The sequence below is a fragment of the Lissotriton helveticus genome, chromosome 1_1, assembly GCF_964261635.1.
Source record: "Lissotriton helveticus chromosome 1_1, aLisHel1.1, whole genome shotgun sequence".
Taxonomy (NCBI): domain Eukaryota; kingdom Metazoa; phylum Chordata; class Amphibia; order Caudata; family Salamandridae; genus Lissotriton; species Lissotriton helveticus.
This window is the reverse complement of record NC_136057.1, coordinates 7,950,339-7,968,164: the sequence shown is the minus strand read 5'-3', so window position 1 is coordinate 7,968,164 and position 17,826 is coordinate 7,950,339. Positions and strand designations below refer to the sequence as shown.

Sequence of the window (17,826 nt, the reverse complement as noted above, 5' to 3'; positions counted from 1 at the left end):
CGTGAACCGTACAGATGTCGCGTACAGCGGGTTCCGAGGGAGAATCGTACTGAGATTTGAGTTGTATGTCTCTGTACGATTCGTACGGGGTCCAGCTCCTGGTACAAATTGTACTTCGTCGTACATACGGGGGATGTTGCAGGGTACGATTCGTACGGGAAAAACGCTCCGAACGGCTGTTCGGAGTGGTTTTTTCCGAATCGGAATCGACCCCATAGTGTAGGTTAAGAGAATAAGAACCACACAGTGTAGTTATAAAAATATGTATTTATTATAAACACTCTACCCAGAGATATGGTCACAATACACACAATACTTCAATAGTAGAACAGGTAAGTAGCACAAATACACAGTTGTCTCCAGGGGGAGACCAAACCATATGCTAATAAAGTGGAATGCGAAACACAACCGAAGTCGGGACTGGACCCAGAAGACTTAGAAGAGCTGGAGAACCACCCAAGGTAAGTACCCAGGAACCCCACGGAGGCCATGTGCAAAACGGAAACATGACTGCGTACTCAATGCAAGTCAATGGTGAAGCTGCGGTTGCAGTTTCAAGAAGAAGGACCCTTCCCAGAGGACCCTGAAGAAACCCCATGGAAAATGGGAGGTTGGAGACTCACCCGACCCGTGGATACCCCAGGAACCAGGGTACCAACAGCAGGGAAGCCAGATGCATAGGTGCAAAGTGACATCGGAAACCGCTGTAGACCACAATGGAGGACTTCAGGAAAGATACTGCTAGCAAAGAAGGTGAAAGAGTCCAAGGATGGATTCTTGAAGAGAAGAACATTCAAGCAGAGGGGACAGAGTGTTTGCCACTCGTAGGTCACCAGAAGGCACAGAAGAACAATGACCACCGATGTACGAAGATGCAGGAGATTTGATGGCGACCTGGTCGCTGCAGCTGTGAGGACCAGGCAACACTGTATAAGACCAGGAGCCGTTCACAAGCTGTCCCATGTCAGAAGTCTATAGCCAGTGGGTGGAATTCGGTGGGAGCACCAACAAGCCGTGGCAGCAGCAACAGACGAGGAAAACGAAGAAGGTGCAGTGTTGGGACCAGCAAGGTCCAAGGGGCTCACCAAGCACAGGAGAGTAAGAGCAGGCCCTGAGTAAGCAGGGGGCCCACTGGAGCCAAGGAAGACCCTCAAGAGGACCCGCAGGCCGGAGGTACAGGAGTCGTAGGAGGAACACGGGCAGCTCACCAAGAATGCAACCCCACGGAGCAGAGGATGCAGTGAGGACACAGATCTTGGGAGCAGGATATGCTGGATCTTCTTGGAGCCCGAAGGGCTCTGGAGAAGAGTGTCAACAAGCGTTGGCAACGTCAATCTGACGGAGTGCACAGGGGTACTGCTCAAGGGCTCCAGTGGCTCCGACGAAGGATGCTGGACAATCTTGCTGAGAAGACAGTGCAGGCCTTGAGGGGGTTGCAGACACCACCACCTGTGTTGCTAAGCCTTGTCTGTAGGACGTCAGGAGCAGCAGACTGGTCAGCTTAGTTGCGGTGCCTGCAGATGCAGGGGAGTGATTCCTTCACTCCAAGGGATATTCCTTCATGTGTCGTTTATGCCCACAGGCCTGGATAAGAACCTGTATGGAGCACAGGCACAGATGACGCAGAAGACTGGCAGGACAACGAGACCAGGAGCAGCAGGAGTCTTCCAGATGCAGTCTTGGTTCCCAAAGCGAAGTCCAACGTGCCAAGACGGTTGAAGATGAAGTGGTTTCGGATCTGAATCTTGTCCCATGACGAATCTGAAGAGCCATCCACAGGTAAGCCCTTAAGTACCCCCGAAAAAGGGTTGGAACAACTCTGGGGTCACTCCCAAATGAGGGGCTGGACAGAGGGGAGCATACTCCAGTTTCACACCAGAGTGGGTGCCAGGCCTCCTTGAACTGGCACAAACTGGAGTATGCAAGGAGGGCACCAAATGTGCCCTTCAAAGCAGTCTGGTGGTGCTGTCAAGCACCCTCAACCCAGCCCAATACACTAAGTCCTGTCTGGGAGGTGGTTACATCTCCCTGTGACAGGAAACATTGTTTCCACTCCTAGCTTTGTAGGTGTATCCTGCTCATGCAGGTTACCCTCACACTTATAACCAAGCACCCTGCCTTCAGGATTGAAAGGCCTACCTTAGGGGTGACTTATAGGTTTTAAGTGCAGTGACCTCAGATACACGGAAACATATATCTGCTGTGTGTGGTGCTAGCACCAGCTCACACAGTCTACAATGGCAGGCCTGTAGTCACAGTTTGAGTGGTCTCTCGTGGGTGGCATAATACATGCTGCAACCCATGGGAGACCCCTGGTGGACCTATGCCTTGGGTCCCTCAGTACCATATACTAGGGACTTAGAAAGATAGCCCAGTAGCCAACTAGGAAGGTACCAAAGTACTTACCATAGTCCAATTAAGGGAGAGAGAATAGTGCCTGGGGTCCTGATTAGCAGGATCCCAGTCAGACTAGTCAGGAAAGAATGATAGCAGCAAAAAGTGGGGGTAACCATGAGAGCAGATCCTACTTTCCTACGATGACTTTGTCAAATATCCCTTCTCCCACTCAGCGCATGCGATCCTGTGACTAGGGGAAGCTCTGCGTGGTACAATATTAGCTCCGAGACAAAGATAAAAAATGTTGGTGGTAAAAAAGGAATAACTAAAGAACTACAGGCCCCTCATGGCCAAACACAAGTTACAACTAATCTCCCAGGTCCAAATTGTTTCCCTAAATATCCGAATTACAAGTTGTATCACAACCAGAGGCCAAGCGCACCATCTGTGTCACACCCAGCGGTCCAAGCGTACAGTCTTTATCATGACCAGCGGAATAGCGTACCATCTGTGTTACGCCCAGCGGTCCAAGCGACAAACACCTCTCACTCCTTTCAGATACCAATGGTGTCTAGAAACCGGTGGCACTGACAAATACTTTTGGACCAAAACATAAGATTGAGGTGCCAACTCCACCCAATCAGGATAGCTTTACCACAAAGGTAGTGTCCTGGAATCCATAAATGACTATACACTAAATATTCACATAAATAATCACCTTTTCTAGCGTGCTGATTGTCAAAAACTGTGACTTACGTTGGATCTCATCCTAGGCCACCTTATGACTAGTCAATTAAGACATACAAAATAGGTAATATGCCAGATTTCTGTCAGTGGCAGGCCACTCAGGTTATCTTTTTACGCTTCTCTGTAGTTTGCCATATGGCACATGCTTCACTAAGGTTCAACGTAGTCTCTAACCTTCTGTGATGGCTGCCCGCGGATTCAGCAGAACTTTCATTCAATTGTGGGGTCTCCTCACCTTCCTTGGTGCTAAAATGTGTATCTGGCCGGGCAGAGCCCCCTTACTTTGGCCGCAGTCAGGTTCAAGATACCAATCAGCTCCTATCGGCCTCGCCAAAATGTTGTTTGAACATGAAATACCTTAAAAAACAAGAGACAAGAGTTTAACTAAACAGTACAACCAGGAGAACAGTTACAGGCATAGGGTGTGAGGACTGTCTCAACTCACAATCTATCCGACATGGGTTTCTATACAAAACATTGAGTGCCATAAAATAGTTCCAGCGATCTTTATTTGTTAAGGAATGTGACTCTCTGTCTTCGGAGCAATAAATTAATGTATTTGATGAGGAATAAAGGTGGGCCTCGACCTTGTGTGGACACAATGTGGCCAGTGGGAAACATGTCCAGATGTCAGGCATGGGGAGCGCGTGATCACTGTCTATACCGTGTCCTGATTGGCTATGTGCTCTAACTTCATGTGGCATCTGACTTTATGGAGTTTTGGGAACGTGCGTACCCCTCCAGTCATGTGTGCTTCATTGGGAACGCGTGTCTTCCTCTGGCTATGTGTGCTTTATTGGGGCCAATCTCCCTGGACCATTGTGGTGTCATTGCGCATATCTGTGGATTGATCTGGGGTTCCCTATCCTCTCGTTTGTCTGCCAGCTACATGGCACCCCATCTGTGACCTGTCAATCACTGACCTTGGGCAAGGGTCTCAGATGCTGCCTGACTACGTGTTTCTGAGTCGGGTTTGACGTGGCTTTCACAACAGGCGAATTTGTCAATAAAGATGAGATTCCGTTTTTATACATGAATGTCTCGTAATTCATATTCACATCGACTTTCTCAATATGAACAAGTGAAAGAGGAATGTTAATGCGTCATGATGTGATATTCTTTAAAGAAGTGCATTTTCATCTCTTTTCTATCCCAATGTGCAGCTCTGACAATTTCATATCTATCTATATTATTATTACTATTACAGCGCCTTCAGCCTTGAAAAGGCCCACGCGGGATCAATGTGGGGACAAAACACATGCTGACAAATCGAGACAAAAGTGATTATCTATGAAAACTAAAAACATATCCTGCATCCAACATCAGATGTTCAATTGATGGAGAGCAAAGCGCGATATAAAGTGATATACTTAGTAATAAGTAACCTGCAGAATTGCTGCAAAACAACTTAAATTTAAAAAACGAATAACAAACTACATAACCACAGTTGTGTGACTTGGACGCATATTATTTCTCAATATAGTCTTTGTTTATGATTCTGTCACAGTTCATAAATCATCATCTTCATCAGAGGAGATGAAAGCCTGGGATGTCTGGTCACAGAGGCTCATTTACATACAAACTGGGGGAGCAAGCCCAATCACAAAGCACAACGGTAACCCTTTTCAGCTGGGGAGTTTGCTTCCTGGAATCAGCCTGCTTTGCTCCCATACTTCGGTCAGCAAAGGAAAATTTGTCTTCCACTAAAATGTTCTTGACTTTCCTTTAGTAAAGTGTCTTGAGCAGTAAAGCCACGCTCAAAGGTAAAGCAAAACAGTGGAAGTCACACATTTCAATGCAGTGTCTTATAAAGAGACAAGGGGCTTCCAGATTCAAACCAAGGTTAGATAAACAAGAATATTTAATAATTATAAGAAGCAAAATCAAAAGTAGGCCTGGGCTCTGAACTTTGCTCCGTTGGCGGAGTTTGCAGAGTTTTCAGCATCCGCGCTCCGCGGAGGTCGCGGAGTGCAGAAAATTCCACTCTGCACAGTGCAGCAGAGTTTTTTTTGGCGAGCATTAGCTGCCGCTTGGGTAGAATTTCTACTTGAGCGTGGGAAGATCAGCGCATATGACAGTTCGCGCTGCCCTCCGCCTCTTGCAGAACTCCGCAAAGTTTTGTTGTCACTTCACAGAGTTCCGAATAGTGGAACTCCGCAAACTGCACCCAGGTCTAATCAAAAGCAGGTCCCTGATTTAAGGCTAAATAATTAGCAAAAACACCTGTTCTAAAATAATAAAAGACGCTGATAGTCATGTAATCAAAACTACAAAAAAGGTAAATATAGTTTAAAAAAATAAAAAACAGATCCACTGAAACAATGTTGAATCCACATACAATATGGTGCTTGACCTTGCTAGCCATGCTCAAGGGGGCACTGTTAAGTCTAGTCTCCGGTGATGATTAGATTAACTCTGGATTTTGATGCAAGGTTTTTGGCAGAACCAGTCACAGGTGACAAGATGCACAGAGCTGGCATGAGGTGCAACATAGGCACAAAGAAGAGTTGAGTCATCAGGTCAAACCTGAATCTACGGCCACCAAAATGTGTCAAACGTCAGGTAATTAAAACAGCTGCAAAGTTCTTGGTGCTTGAAGGTTATGGAGATGGTTCGAGGTTGATGATCACAACCAACGCTCAGACCATGGTGAGAGAACAAGCAGCGTACAAGAGCTCACGCCTACGGTACAAATATCAAACTTGTAACACAGCAGGTTCAAAGGTCAATCAATGATTCGACCCATATCTCAGTTATCCAAGTGGAAAGGTGGAATACCAATAAAGACAGATCAAGTTGCAAGAATCTGAGAATTTTAGTATTCGGTGCCTACACTGTAGCTGTACAGCGAGGGAAAACAACTGTTCATCGTATAAAAATGTACATGAAGAATAAGACCTCAGAACCTTTCAACAGCAAAGTACATTTCAGTGCCAATGTGGTTGTAAACACAACAAAATCAGGTGACAGGAAGAGGAGAAGGAAAAATATAAAAACAAATTATGATAACATGGTTAACAACAAGGAGAAATAACCTGATCCTACTAATGTAAGATCCGGTTATTTCTCCGTCTTCTACCCAGGAGGCCGAGTGATGTGGCAATTAAAGAAAAATGACTACAAGATATTCGTTGCCGCTCCTCAGTTAAAGAAACACATTGGACAAGTGCTGGGGTCTTCGTGCAGGATCCTCCCATTCGCTCTAATACCAGCCCAAGTACCCGCGTCCAATTGAGGTTTACTACAAAAATTAAACACTCAGGTCGAGATGGACGCCTCGAGGGGCTATTCACAAAGGTATCTTACACCTGTGAGTACACTACACATGCTAGGACGCTCTTAGAGTAACTGGGCTACTTTTAGCTATTCACCAATACGAGTGTAAAGTTACTCAAAAGTGTAGACTTGCGCGTCTCCACGCCATTAAACTGAGGTGAGACACAAGTTACAATTGTAACTTACTACAGCCAAAGTGGAGCAATAGAAAGTGAAACACCACACATAACCCTCCCTTAGAAAATATTGGAGACAGACACTTAAAAATAGAACTAAATAGGAAATAAAGATAAATTGCAATGATTTATTTTGCCTGCATATACATATATTCAAAAGAATGTTACAAAAGTACATATATTAAAAAAAATTATTACTTCATGATAAAATGTGAACCTTTTAATTTAAAAAAATATTGTAACAATTTCGAAAATAATTTCAAATCATTCTATACATAACTTTTTGTAAGGCAGTGTCCACTCAACAGAGCTGTGAAGCAATTCAGTAATTCTCAGTACATTACGAAAAAATACAATCATTACATTTTAGGTGGTATTTTTCAAAACAACTCTTTAAACAATAGTTTATTTAACACATTTAAAATTAATTAACTATTTAATTAAAATACAAGTTCCAAGAGTTGTTCATTTTTTATTCTGTTCTATGTTTAAAGTATCAAAATGAATTTACATATATATTTCACATAAAAAAGGACATTTATTTCAAGTTTAATATACTTTTTTTAATCTTTCCTGTTTTTACAGAGAGAGCTCCACTCAAGTTGAATCAATTCAAAATGATGACTTTTTTTGTAAGCTTAAATCAAAAAGTTCCCACCCAAAGTAACATTTTTATTATGTGTTAATAACTATTACATTATACTTTACAAAGAGCAGAAGGCAAGGGGAACATGACGACAGGTTGACGCCAGTCGCAGGGAGCTCCAGGGATTCATCCTGCTTGTCTCACACATTGCACTATCTACTACTGCTGGAGACCTACCTACATTACCCTCCTGTAGACCGTTCTCCAGATCCTCACCTCTTTCTGGCTCTGCCTGCTGTTAACTTAATTTATTCTGATTAATGCATCAGCATCATCTCTCTTCCCTAAGATTCTGCATCTCATTATTCCACATAATCCTCAACTTGGTGGGGAATTTAAACTAGTTAACAGAGGCTCCCAGAGCTCTTCGCTCCTCCATTTTCACGCCCAGCTTAAGCCTCGCCACATTTTCAGATCTCCTGCTTTGCTTTTCAGTTTAGAAAGGTTAGATCTTTAGCTGGGACGCTAGATCAGTCGCAGCGTGGCCATGTGTATTCTGATATGTTGACATCCCTGAGTGCTGAGAAATGTTTATATAAGTTCGGGGATCCAAAATGTTCTAAGCAAGTGAGTCTGAAAGCCCCTTTGTCAGCACTCAAGGGCTGGAAGCACTTAAGGAAGGATCTTGGGATCCACTGCTGTACAGACTCAGCTCCCATGGGACTCCCTGGGACTTCTGTGTGGTTGAGGGATTAACTCAGTTTCCGACTACAAACGCTAAACTTTAGCACCTGGGGGGATCTGAGGTCGAGTGACACCTCTATTGCAAGGTAGGCCCTCCGTTGTTAATGCGAAGGGAAATCTCCAAGTTGAAATATCTGCAGCTTTGTTCATGGTGGTCAGTTCAGGGAGTAGCAAAAATAGAGCACTGGGAACACAAAACCCTCTTAAATGAGAAGAAATGGATTCAAAAGGAAGAATCTTTGCGGTACTGGGACATGGTGGTGGCAGAGGACAAGAAGAATATAGATCAAAACCAGATATGGGAGAAAGACCTGTTGTAGCTGGCTGTGGAAGACCTCTGGAAGTATCTAGAAATATTCTTGATAAAACAGTAAAGTCTGTACCGCTGAAGCAAAACCATCTCTTCACTCTCCCCAGAGTCCACTGGACACCCCAGAGATTGGCTAAGTTCTCCCAAGTGGTCACAGGTTGCAGGAGGTGCAGTGTGACGGGAGCAGACAACAAGCATAAGTTCATGGTATGGGAGTCAACTAGACCTAGTGTGTAACAATAAAGAAGCTTCAAAGCATAGGACTCCTTTTGTAACCTGCAGGAGAATCCTATTAGTCCAATGATTACACCATAACTTTGCTGAGTTGACGCCGGACCGTCTAGTGTATAATACCATTCAGCAAGACACGCAGTCGTCTCTAGAGTAAGGAGTATCTGAGTCCATCGACTAGGATAACTAGAGTTGGACAGCGACTGACAGTGGAATGAGGACAAAAAAGATAAATTATACTTTACTAAAATTGAAGGCTATATTAGTGCTTAAATTAAAACATCTTAAAATAATAAAATGTTTTCTTTTTAGATATGTTATGCCTTTAAATTCCATTTATTCAGATTTGTAACTAGTTTACAGTATTAAATGTAACATTATTTCTTATGAGATTTTATTTAACGGGCCAAACTCCATTATTATTTAGGGAGGGTGTTGCAGTTCCAGCGGATGGCTATGTGTGATTTGGAGTACATTTAAGACTGTTTTAGGTACATTATGGCTGGAGTAACGTCAGAAGTGTGTCTTGTAAATAGAAATGGGCTTACTACTTTGTGGGCGGTGCTTGTCCTTCCCTAAACTCCTCCCTAGCCTCTCCCCTTTATTTATATGTATTTTACATTTTACAGCCACTCCCCTCTATCCCTCCCACATTTACTACTAAAAGGTATACTAAAGTGTGGAAACTGGGCAGACAACTCCGCACAGAAAAAGATGGGAGAGGTGGAATGTCCACGCATAGGTTTGTGAATAGCATTTTGATGTACTTTAGTCGTCCTATTGTAGTGTATGAATAGGCCTGATTATGGGTGAGACTCTCTTGGATGTATCTGATGTGATTCTAAAGCTCGTGAAACTATTCGACGCAGATGGGAAGCAGGTTCCATTTGTAGAAAAAATGAAATGATAAGAGGTCACTCCTGTGGATCTTTGTAATAAAAGGCTGTTTCCTCTCAGAACAGAGGTGTTTAGAACTATTTATGGTGGGGCCAAGAATGGTTTGCATAGGGTTGGCCCAGTCTGTAGTGGCACAAAGACTAGAGAAAGATGTGGCCGGATGTTGCGGTGATTAACTGCCAGTCCTTACATCACCTTTAGTTTTTCTCAATGATCAGTCCTACGTGGCACCGGCATCAACAGACGTGGGTCCCATAGAGACCTACGGCAAAGGGACTCCTGCTGCAGCTCCCTGGTGAGGCTCATTTATCCTGGAAATAGTTTGAAGTTACTTACATTCCTGATCATAGGGGCGTGGCCTCAAAGTTCAGGATTAACTCGCCCTTGTGAGTTGGTGTCATGACTCTGCTTGACCATTAACACTGGGAGCAAAACACACAGAATGGAATGAAGCCCCAAATAGTTACTAAGGAATAAGGTTAATTCAAGCGTTTCCATCCCTCGATTTGTGCTTTTCTCAGTAGACGGTTTGTAGGACAATCAATGGATTGATGTCTTTGAGGCTGCCTTATGTGAATGTTCTGCAATAATGAAACCTCCTCCCCAGGGGTAGACACGGAGCACCTTATACTCTCCCACACTGACTCTCTCATGTACATGGGTTGCATTTATAACAGAAGTTTTTGTCACATTCAGTGCACTGATAAGGTTTTTGCCCAGTATGGATTCTCTCATGTTGAATGAGACTGGTCTTATAACTGAAAAGTTTTTGGCATTCTGAGCACTGATAAGGTTTGTACCCAGTGTGTGTTATCTTATGTTGAGTGAGATTACTTTTCTGCCTGAAGCTTTTCTGGCACTCCGAGCACTGATAAGGTTTTACCCCAGTGTGAGTTCTCTCGTGTTTAATGAGACTGTTTTTTTGATTAAAGCTTTTCTGGCATTCAGTGCACTGATACAGTTTTAGCCCAGTGTGAGTGTGCTCATGTTGAGTGAGGGAGGATTTCTGCCTGAAGCTTTTCTGGCACTCCGAGCACTGATAAGGATTTAGCCCAGTGTGGACGTTCTCATGATAAATGAGCCTGGCCTTACAACTGAAGGTTTTTTGGCACTCTGAGCACTGATAAGGTTTTTCCCCAGTGTGTGTTCTCTCATGTTGAGTGAGATTACCTTTCCGACTGAAGCTTTTCTCGCATTCTGAGCACTGATACGGTTTTTGTCCAGTGTGTGTTCTCTCATGTTCAGTGAGATTATATTTCAGACTGAAGCTTTTTTTGGCACTCTGAGCACTGGTAAGGTTTATACCCAGTATGTGTTCTCTCATGTTGAGTGAGATTACCTTTCACACTGAAGCTTTTCTGGCATTCAGTGCACTGATACCGCTTTAGCCCAGTGTGAGTGTGCTCATGTTGAATGAGACATGATTTCCACTTGAAGCTTTTCTGGCACTCTGAACACTGATAAGGTTTTTGACTAGTGTGGATTCTCACATGTTGAATGAGAGAGGATTTGTGAGTGAAGCATTTCTGGCATTCAGGACACTGATAAGGTTTTTGTCCAGTGTGAGTTCTCTTGTGTTTAGTGGGGCGGGATTGATAACTAAAGCTGTTCTCACATTCATTACTCTTATTCGAGTTATGTGAATCTCCGTGTTGGGTTTGCTCCGGGACACCGGCCATGTTAAGACTGATCCAAAGTCTGTACTCGTTTATGTTATACTCCGCATTAACTTCTAAAATAAACTGCAGATGCTCTTCTTAATATTTGTATTTAGCTAATTAAAGCTTTTATCTGGAGATTATTTTCCTACTTTTAAAGGCAGCCCGGCTAACCTGTTTTATAAACTTTCACTGAGGAGCCCCTTATATTTATTAAGATGGATTCATTTTCTCCAAGTTCTGCCTTGGTGAGTTCCCTCAAGTTGAATTAAACTCAGTTTGTGAGTCCAGTGTATCAGATTTGATTTCTGCGCTTTAAAAGCCCTGATAAGGTCTTTGGGGCTAGGTGCTTTTCGTTTAAATATATTTGTTCATACACGTAATGACAGGTGATTAGGGCACGCCAGGGTGGCTTTATGAATTAGCAATACATAGCCGTGCCCCCTTTCAAACTTTGTGCCAGGACATGCTTTGCCCCCTTTTCTGTAACGCTATGGCTAAGGCAGGTACATGATCGACTTTGGCGGTCCGGGACACTTTGAAACTACTTGGATCAAGCCCGGAGACCGAGTTGGTGGGGAAAATCTTTCTATATTAAAATGGAATGACACTTGACACAGAGCATTTACAATTCGTTTTTTTTTAAAACAATGTCTTCTCTCTACAAAGACGTAGACAAAAGCTCGCTCCTTTAAACTGCTGTTATTAGTCTTTCTGACAATTCTGTCACTCTGCATTTCTCATAATCCATCAGACAGAATTTACAACGCTGATTATTCTCAAGTGCACTGTGTGGGTATCCACTGTTGGCCAATGTTCTTTGTTCAACCGATCTTGAAATGTTTCTTTTAAGCGAAAATATTTTTACAATTAGTAGATGTAGACTTTCAGTTTACACTTGAGTTCTATTCATATTTCAGAGGCTCCTTAATCTCAGTAACTGGCTCTTGGTAAACATTTATCGTCATTTTAAAAAAAATATTTGACAACAAATTCACATTCAGGCATTTCTTCCGCTCTAAATTCATCACCATTACTGGCACTTAGAAAACGTTTCTCCTCTAGAGCTCGAGAATGTTTTTAACTTTCCTTAAAATAATCTTTTTTGTTGTGTTTCACTAAATTAAAACCTTCATTTTTCTGTTCACGCTTCAGTCACCTGTAGAAATGGAGATAGAGATTGTAAATGAACACAAATAAAAAATATTCATGACTTCATACTTTGCAGCAAGAAAGCATTTACAGAAGCAAGATGGGTAATCCGTTTGAGTTGCATTTCTGATAGTGGTGAAAAAGCTCTTGGACACTTTGTAGAAAGGGAGCTTGGAACCACTGGAACTCAAGGATGTGAGAGCAAAAGAAGTGAATATATTAGGAAGAAACACAAGCTAGACATATATTCTGACACAGATTCTGAGATGCAGCCAACACCACCAATTTACACTTTCTGTGGCAACGGCTGGCATCATATTTGTAATAGTTTTAATGAATTATCAGATGTTCTTTACTCCACTGCACACTTGGAGTGTTCATCATTTCCTTTTTCTAGTTGTGAGAAGTTAGCCTGGCATATGATGTCCACTAGTTCTAGTGGGCACCTTGCACCAGTCTAATCTCCCCTTATTGATGGTGGTTGTAAAGTCAACCTTATAGAAAGCTATCCTAGTGGTAGCATGGACCAGCAGTCTTCAGGCTAAGACTTCAGTAAGTGAGTTAAGCAAGTTGTTTTACCATATATAATCCCTTGAATACCAAATGAAAGGACACCACACAAGGTATATATCAAATATATATGTATTTGATCTAAACACAACCCCTCTGCACTCTTCATGAGGTCAGAGGTAAAAATACAATACAAGTCACACAGTTAATATAGGGTAAGTTGCACAGTATACGTTATGCCCTAGGGGCCTCGCAAACCATATACTCAGAAAGTGTAGCGGGAATTCTGTTCTCCTACAGAACTGTGCATAGAGATTCGTAACCTCAGTGAACTAGGGTGCCCCAAAACTCACCTCAGTACCCAAAATCCCCCTACCGAGCTAGCTACAGTGTCTTATTGGTCAGTATGACTTCCCAATGATTAGACAGACCAGAACATGAACTTAGAATAACTCAGGCATCGTGGAACACATGAACACTCTTTCGTTATGCAATCATTTCAAAACCAGAACGTGGAGTAAAAGAGGACACGTGCATATTTGAAATATTTATTCACTAATGCAGGGTTCTCAAGCGCAGTATCTTAGATAATATTAGCAAACATATTATCACAAGCAAAGTTATCAGCATAGTTAACAGTCCATAAAATGCGAAAGGTGATAGCATGCTAATTGGCTTAAATGATTAGGCTTTAGCAACACCTAATTCTCACCCTCCCTAACTAGCATAGAATATTATTATTATTATCTATGAAGGTCTCATTGGGTTTTAGCAGGGCGGGCCCATACCTCAAAATCTCAGTGGCAGAGGATCACATCATCTTCCACCAGCTCTCTGCATGCGAAGCACCATCAAGTGTGTTACGTGTGCTCTCAGCAAAGCAATATAAAACGCGCGTAAAGCCAGATCTTGGCTGCAGCTGCGTTCATGTTATGTCTAGAAAGGTGCGAAGATCAGACCCTACAAAAACACTGTGTCGAGTTATCCTGGGAAACTTCAGCACTCACTGTGCAGACATGTTTTACCAAACAAAGCTGATATCAGAGCAATAACATATTATTCTCATCTAAATCACACCGCTTTTCTAGGTTGAAAGCTAAAATAACAAGTATGTGTCGTGTGCAAAAGCAGCTAAAGGAAAAAATGGCATTTAAACACTTTAATAAGCTCATGCTAACTTAACACGGTATATAGGTAAGCAGTATCTATATGACAAAAGTGGTATAAGAACCACATGAGAGCTAGAAAGCAGGTCTGGGGCCTGTGGAATCCCTGGGGCTACACTAAACAACCAAAGGTTAGAAAGTAGGAGGCCCACGAGAGACGCCTGCAGTGTCTAAACACAGACGCGGGTTACCATTGACTTTCTATGGGAAACAAAGAAGTTACAAATATGCAATTTAAGGACACTTTCGGATGGACTAGGATGGAACCCTGTTAAACTAGGACACTTCGAGAGTCAAGACCCACTGGAGCACCCGAGTACTTGTGTAACCTCACCCAGGGAAGTCGGGTGCATAGGTGTCTTTTTGTGTCGGGTTTCTTTGTCGAGCTGCAAAGAAGTGCTGCAGGCGACCAGAGGAAAAGTGTCCGGGTGGATCCAAGGATGGATCGGTGATGTGAAGAACCTGAAAGCAGAGGGGACAGAGTCTGGGTCACTAGCCAGTGACCGGTACCAGGAAGGAACCAGGCGATGTCGGGTGCTTGAAGGTGAGGAAGTTGAGTTTGTCTCTTCGTGGCTGAAGAGTTTGTCTCTTCAGCCACGAGGTCCAGGAGGCATCGACGATGACCAGGCACTGGATTCGAGCTGTCCCACAATGGATCTAGATGACTGCGGTGTCGGTATCCAGATTGGACCCAAAAAGCCTTTGCAACCGCAACCCACGCAGGATGTCAAAATTGGCTCTGTTGCAGACCAGCAAGGTCTGTGGCACTTCTCCTTTTCAGGGAAGCTGGAGCAAGCCTGGAGCAACCAGGAAAGCAAAGTAAATTCAGGATGGCGTCTTCAGGGGACTCACTAGCAAATGGGCAAGGAACCGGGAAGACGTGTCGAGCTCAAGTGCAAAGGCGGGGCCCACGGGACACTCCCGGAGTGTGAGGGCCTGGGCTTCGGTGCAAATGGTGCGCGGGCTGAGGCTTCACGAAACCCAATGCACAACTTACTGAGGCTTCAGGAAAGGAGTGCAGGTAGCAAAATGCAGGATGTCCAAGATGTCCGGTCCCACGTCTCTTGTGTCTGCCACGGAGCTCAGCTTTGCTGTGGATATGGGTCGGGGTCAGAGAAGTCTGGAAGTCCAGTTCTTCTGTCGCAGAGTCTTCGGGTTCCGACGGGAGCCTTGAAACTGCAGACTGACAAAGTTGCTGCTGGTACCTGTTTGCACAGGGTAGTCACTCCTTGACCACAAGGGGGATGTCTTCCATCTTCCAGTCAGAATGGAATGTCGAAGGTCCAAGATATGTCTTTCAAAGATTCGTCCAGGATAATCTAAAGTCCTGGGGACACAGCTCCTATACTTATACTAAGAAAGGGGGCTGGATTACCTGACTAGGTCCCTCCTATGGGTGGACCCTGAGAAGGGGGTGGTTACACCCCTTTCCCTTTGTCCAGTTTCGCACAAGAGCTGGGGCTAGAGTGCCCCAGCTACTGGTTTGAACCGGGCTATGCATGGAGCACCTTGGGTGCCCCAGGTAGTGTCTAGATGCATTCACTGAATGCAGCCCTCCCTGCCCCAATACTCAAAACCCCTGTCTGGGGAGGTGCTGGCACCTCCCTGGACAGGAAACCTATTGTCCAGGCCGCCCTTGCTGGAGTTTCCCCCAGCAACAGGAGGTCAGACTCGTGTCTGTGGCAGCAGCATCCATTTTGTGATGCTGAGGCTCTGTTTAACTTTAACCGGGTAAAGCAGTAACTTACATGTATTTTCCCTCTAGAAGGGTGGAATGCTTTCCCTGCCACCAGAATTGGTGGGGGGTAGTATTCCAAAGTGTTTGACACCTTACACGACATGTTTTGATAAAGCCAAACCAAAGTTAGCATTAACCGCTAGGATTATAATGCACTTATGAGTATGGCTATATCATAGAACAGCTATAAGGAGATGGTTCCGAAAGCTGCAGAGGGGCTCAGCTCATGCTAGGGCACCCTCTCACATAAAACCAAGCACTCTGCCTCCAGGATTGTTAAGGCCTGCCATAGGAGTGACTTATAGATTGCTATGTGTCTATATCTACCATATATATAGACACCAAGCTGAGTGAACAGACCTGTGGTGTCAGTTTGGAAGGCAAACCAGGGGTGGCACAATACATGCTGCAGCCCCTGGTAGGCCTAAGGTGCACCTATGCCCTGGGTACCTATGCTACACTATACAGGGGCTCAGTAACCAATCTGGTATGTACCTAAAGTACATGGCATCAATTTAGAGCGAGAACAGCTGGGCTGTGGGTCTGATTAGCAGGCCCACAGCCAGACTAAAGTCGATAAACCAGAGAATCACAGCAAAAGGTGGGGGTGACCACAGCAAGCAGACCCTGCGCTCCTGCACCAGTGATCTAGGAAAGGACATTTTTTAAACAAAGGAATCAGTCTTGTTGTAACCACTGCTTCGAATGTCACCGTAGACTGAGGCCGTGTCCAGTTAGCTCAGTGGAATTCACCATTTAAAATTGGGGGATGATAAGGACTTACCTCTTGGCCCAGAACTCATCACACTCCTCCGACAGGACCCGGTCACTGCAACACCTGACAAAGGAAAAACATCACAACTGTAAAGGAAACCAAAAAAGGACAAAAACAAAACAAACAAACAGAGGGAAGAGAAAAAACACTATCTTCCACTATCACTACAGGTACACAAAACAACCCCTGAAGTGGCAAAGAAGACAGAAAAGGGAAGGAGGGGAGGACGTAAAGAGGTGGAAGTCAGAACCAGAGAGAAAACAAGCAGAAAGAACAGACAGAGGGGGCACAGTATCACATGGTGTAGAGGAGACAAATGCACAAATAGTGAAGGAACTGCTGGGCAAACAGGAGGCGAGTGCTCACGGCCCAGTGCAAGGAACATGAGCTGCACGAGGCCCCCAACAGGTTCCAGGTGGAATGTAGCTCCATCGGGTTATTATCAGAAGTCTGATAGCAACAAGAATAGTGTACAGAGGGAGGCAACTGTTGGAGTTGGAGAGACATAAATAAACTGAGATTGAGAGAGGGAATAGAGAAAGAAGAGACAGGGGAAAAGGAAGCTGAGGGTGCTAAGAAACACTACCTGACAATGATTGTTTACTTCCTTCAAGGGTGTCAGCCTCACATCACAGCACCGTCTGATCATCCAAGAATACCTTGAAAGGATGTAAAAAGAAGGTTTTAAATCAGCCTCAATCACACTTCACCCGATCTTCCAAATAACCGTCCTGAACTAACAAAACTAAAGGAACTCTTGTGCTCTGGAAGCCATTGTGAAGCAACTATGGTTGTGAATAAATAGACTTTTGTTTGGTCGCCAAGATTCAAGATCCCTTGCTGGAAAAGGTCCCAGTGAATATGGAGCGCACCCGCAGCCTCAGAGAACAAACCCCAACAACACAGGCCCTTCTTCATAACTCCCCTCTTTCCATTTACGTCCCGTTAAACTTGCGAAGCAAAACAATCTTATTCACAAACGGCATATTAAAGCCCTTGTACATAATTGTCCCACCCCTCATTAATCAGTCAACCAGACTCTTAGAGTTATAGATAACCTGGTTTCTGAGTAACAGTGATTCAAGTTCAAGCGGATGCAGAGTGCGAATGCTGCGGATGGAAGCAACAAGGCATCAACGTGTTGGTGTAGGAAAGCGCCCCTTTTTGAATGGGTACCACCCACCTTTTGCCTGACTTCTGATGCAACCAGACTTGATGTGCCCTGGGTCCCTGCCAATCAAGCTCCCAGGGCCTGTGTTCTTTCCCAAGATTGGACCTTTGTACCCACAATTGGCACATATCTGGCAACAGGTAAGAGCACTGTGACCAGGACAGGCCTCTAAGGGTTGCAGCACATTTTGTGCCACCCTTAGAGGCCCTGTACCTTAACAACACACACACTGCCATTGCAGGCTGCATATTTTGGTGCAGAGAAATGTGAAAAGTCGACATGGCACACATACCTGTGTGCCGTGCTTGCAGCCACTGCCTATGGTATAGATAAGCCATCCCTCTAGCTGGGT

At 44.3% G+C, this 17,826-nt stretch overlaps 1 protein-coding gene across 1 annotated transcript in view; it reads right to left on the bottom strand.

The window, feature by feature from the left end:
• Positions 1-6,644: 6,644 nt before the first annotated feature.
• LOC144809431 (uncharacterized) overlaps positions 6,645-17,826 on the bottom strand; it is a 255,275-nt gene continuing 244,093 nt past the window's right edge. The window contains 2 exon segments of the mRNA XM_078673717.1: positions 6,645-10,577; positions 10,579-10,927. Coding sequence (XP_078529843.1) covers positions 9,954-10,577; positions 10,579-10,927 — 973 coding nt within the window. The 3' untranslated portion in view covers positions 6,645-9,953.